This window comes from Arvicanthis niloticus, chromosome 4 (genome assembly GCF_011762505.2).
Source record: "Arvicanthis niloticus isolate mArvNil1 chromosome 4, mArvNil1.pat.X, whole genome shotgun sequence".
Classification (NCBI taxonomy): Eukaryota; Metazoa; Chordata; class Mammalia; order Rodentia; family Muridae; genus Arvicanthis; species Arvicanthis niloticus.
Window position 1 is genome coordinate 22371104 of NC_047661.1, and position 4197 is coordinate 22375300.

Below are 4197 nucleotides of genomic sequence, written 5' to 3' on the forward strand. Positions count from 1 at the left end.
CAGTGGAGAATTTGAGGAATTTTCTAGACCTGCTTGGCTCCTGCAGACTGGAAGGCACAGTAAGGAAGCCTCGAAAGAAGCTGAAAAGACAAGACTGATTTCTTACAGCCTATTTCTGAGAAAAATTAAAAGATATCTTTATCTTTTGGAAGGAGAGTCCTGGCCAAGTTACCATAGAATACCTTACCCGCTGTTAGGTGACTTGCCTTCACCACCCTCACAGACCAGGGTTTCCTAGTAACACTCTACTGGGCTGGATGACTTTGCTGTCAGATCCATTCCACACATTCTACAGCATCACTAGCAGCCCTGGCCTCTAGGGACCAGATTTAGCACCCTCAGCATATCCCCAACTGTGCCAACCAAAGTTTCCCCACACAATGTCAATGTTCACCTGGGGAAGGGCAACAAGCCCTTGGATAAATGAGAATGGGAGACACAAGGGAGGGGGTTGGTTACAAATCTCAGTAGCTTTGTAGAATTTGTTACAGACCCTGCTTTGAATGCTAGCTCTGAAAACTTGATACACAGCTTCTGTAGCCCTTACTGCCTGCCTCCGTCTTTACGTTGCCTGCCTGTGTAGCCTGAGGGTGTTAGTTAAAGGAGTACTCTTTGCTTCATAGGCAATTCTGCTTGGTCAAATCATCAGAACGATACAGGTACGCTGAGACAAATCTCATGGAGATGTAAGATTTTCAAACATCTTCTGTTAGAAGATAGATTACTAGAGACTGGGAAGGAAGCAAAGGAAGAGGACAGAGGGTGTGGACAAGGCTGTGCATGTATTCGATCACAGGGACTCTCATCAACTTGTATTAATGCGTATTAGCAATGCAAAGGTGATAAACATTAAAGTGGCTACTGGGAAATTCAGACTTAAAAAGGTATCTTTCACTAAGAAAGTGTATCCAAAAAGTACTCATTGGGTCAACTCAGGTGAAAATGAGGGATTTCCCTGTGTTCTACTTTGAAAGGTACAGGCTGCAGGCAGGCAACCCTGGAAAGAACTGTACCCCCCAATAGTCAAACACGGTGCGTGAGATGCTGATAATTAGACACGTTGAGAAATATTCTCACTTATTGGAAATGTCCTTTCAATAAGTTTGAACGTGCGACTTTCAGTTTAGAGGCTGCTCATCAGAAAGGACCTAGGAAACACACAAGTGGTCATGTTCAGAGCTAGAGCGTGAACTGTGGGGCAGAGAGGTGGTGTGACTCACTCACTTTCTAAACTTTTACGCTGTCATTTACCATAATACTCTTCTTTGAGTGTCTGTGTGGTGCCCTAATTACTGGCAAAACTCTCCTAGTTTTCCTGATTTATGCAATTAAACGTCTAGCAGTGCGAGCATTTCCCCAGCTTCATTTACAATGCTCAAGTACCAAGCTGAAGACCAGAATAAAGAAGTTCTCGGGGAAGAGACAGCAGAAGCCCCTCCACACTAAACGCCAAGCTCCTCCTCCATGGGATATGAATGGCACAAGGGCTGGAATGAGCTGTAGAGAACGACCCTTTGGAAAGACTTCATCAAAGGCTAAAGACAAGGAGGCCCAGGTACACGGGAGTTACACTCAGAGACTTATGATTTCTGCACTCCGCTCTCTGCCTTCCTGGCAATTTCATTCTTTCTTTCTTTTCAAAGATTTGTTATTAAAATGCAAGTGTTGCCTCCTATCTTAAATAGGATCACAAAGAAAGTTACAGAGCTTTCATATCCCAAGGCTCTAAAAATAGAATTATCTGTTCCTCGTTCAGAAACTGATCCCAGCACAGCTTTTTATCATTGCTGGTTTGTCTTAGGAACTGTAGAGGGTGAACATGTATTTTATAAGGATATGTCATATATCATTATAAGGATTAATAATATATATAATTATAAATATATAATGTATAATATTTATAATATCATTGTTTGGTTCACTAGTAAATCTATGGATACATGGCCAAAATGGAAATGAATATTTTGCCAATTATTAATCCCCCAAAGTCATTAAAAATCAGCATAAATAATCATTCTACTGACTTGTTAGACTTTAAACTTACATAAAATACATTTTCAGAAATAAATTCAACTGATCTTACCTTGACATCTTGTGGAGCTGGTAGAAGTTCAGGATCCTAAGAAAATTAGCCAAAGAGAATTAGTTTTGAGTTGGTGATGCAAGTCAAAATGCTCCTTTTGCATTAATTAAAAAATAGTATTTATATTGCATTGTGACAAACAGGGCCTTACCAAGTCATTCTCATAGATTTTTAGCTGTTCAACAATGTCTATAAGATGACGAAGTCTAATCAGGAGGCGATCTGGCCCTTGGGAGCTTGATTTATGGGCCACTGTCCCCAAGAAGATGACGACCAGGCAGACAAGGATCCTCTCCATGCCACTAGAACTAGATCTCCAGCAACTGATGAGCAGGGTCTTGGTCTGGTTCTCGTTTCAACCTGACTGTGGACAGGTTGTCTCTACAGCTACCTATTTATTCATCCCTCAAGAAGAGGCAAAGCCCTCCCATTGCAGCCTGGAATCTTTGTACAGTGGATGAGTGTGAGTAACTCACTCGTTTTTCTTTTCCATTGGCTAGGTATACGTGTGCGTGTGGGGGCAGGGATGGATAGAGTCCACGAAATGTGCCCCATCTGCATCTTAGACAGGAAAAAGAGACACATGGGTGAATTCCAGTTTTCAGCACTCAGCAAGGTTGTGTGTGTGTGTGTGTGTGTGTGTGTGTGTGTGTGTGTGTGGCACAGGAGGCACCATCAGACTTCAGAGAAGTAAACACAAACACTTTGATCTTTTGCTCTGCACCCCTGGCACCTTACCTGGTTTGTCTGACAGTCATAAAGGCACTTCTGCAATGAGTAAAGCAGCGGCATGTCCTTTATTGGAACTTTTCATAGGGTAATGACTATGCTTTTTGACTGAACCATCCTGTATTCCATTGCAAAGATGGAAGAGGTTAACTTTTAGGAGAAACTAAATGATGGGCTACTTTCCTAACTAGCAAGAGATAATTACCTGTTTGCAGGGGTATTAAAATAGGATTTGCTTCCAATTTTTACCATTTTTTTTAAACAGCACTAATGGTGTTATTTAAAAGTGTCAGTGCTTCCTGACACTTTATGTAACAATATGGTTTGTAAATACAATAAACTGTTTTTGATGAGCTATGTGGACAGCGTCTGAAGATCTTCTGGACTACGCATTGCTTATATTTAATGTACCAATTAAACAAATGAAAAAGGGTAAATGCTCCTTTCTGTCCAAGTTAGAAAAAATATCTTCAAACACCAGGGGCAAAAGTATCTGTAACATCTCTTTTCCTCCTAGGGCTGTGCTGGTGATTTCTGTTGGCCCTTGTCTCCACTGGGTCTGAGCAACATGATTCTAATTGCATTTGTGACCAGGTAGAGGCTGATAAAAGTCTCAGAGAGCAGACGTGGTTTTAGCACCTGCCTCTCTGCTGCATTTCTTGTCCTTATGGTCCTTCACCCACTGGAGAAAGTTGAATATTATACTCTCGCTCAAAGGATGTGTAGGCCATAGTCAGGTATGTCTTACAAATAAGTCTCTTGACTGTAGATTTTGATTTACCTGCTTGTCCACCCATTTTTTGGGCACACTTAAGAACCTTGCCTTCCTGTATTCCAGAATGCTATGCAACCAACAGAGAGTTTGTAGCTGATTTACTCTGTGAAGTCTAATCATATCTATCTACTCAAGCTATGATCTTATGCAGGAGGGGAGCATTCTTAGTCTGATGAAAAGGTACTTCTGATAATCATTCAGTTTTCTGATGATAATCAATCATTCAGAAAACAATCATGTTTTCCTGATGTACTATACATGGCGATTAAGAGTTCAAAAGCAGACTTCCTGAGTTTGAATCCAGACTCTAACAGTGAATTGCCATATGACCTGAGCATGCTCTGGTGAAGGGAGGGTGGGAGCTTTACAGGCTTACAAGTCCAAGGAGAGGGCTAAGTATAGCACATGATGAAGGCCCAGGACATTGATTGATCCTAAATGAGGGTGGGAAGGAGGTATAGACACCTACAAAGAAGAGTGAGATCAACACTAAGCCCAACACTAAGCCATACATGTGGCATGGCTTTAGTGGTGGTAAAAACATCGAAAGTCATGCTGCCCATAGGAAATCACTGTTCTTGATCCTGTAGCAGATCCCATCAGGCCCCAA

The 4197-nt window shown here is 41.6% G+C and overlaps 1 protein-coding gene across 1 annotated transcript in view; it reads right to left on the bottom strand.

Moving 5' to 3' along the window:
• Positions 1-2529, bottom strand: part of Il21 (interleukin 21) — an 8746-nt gene extending 6217 nt beyond the window's left edge. Inside the window, exons 1-2 of the mRNA XM_034501450.2 lie at positions 2235-2529; positions 2084-2119 (exon numbers count right to left, since the gene is read on the bottom strand). Of these exons, the coding sequence (XP_034357341.1) occupies positions 2084-2119; positions 2235-2381 (183 nt within the window). The 5' untranslated portion in view covers positions 2382-2529. The remainder of the gene's footprint in view (positions 1-2083; positions 2120-2234) is intronic.
• Between the last annotated feature and the right edge of the window lie 1668 nt (positions 2530-4197).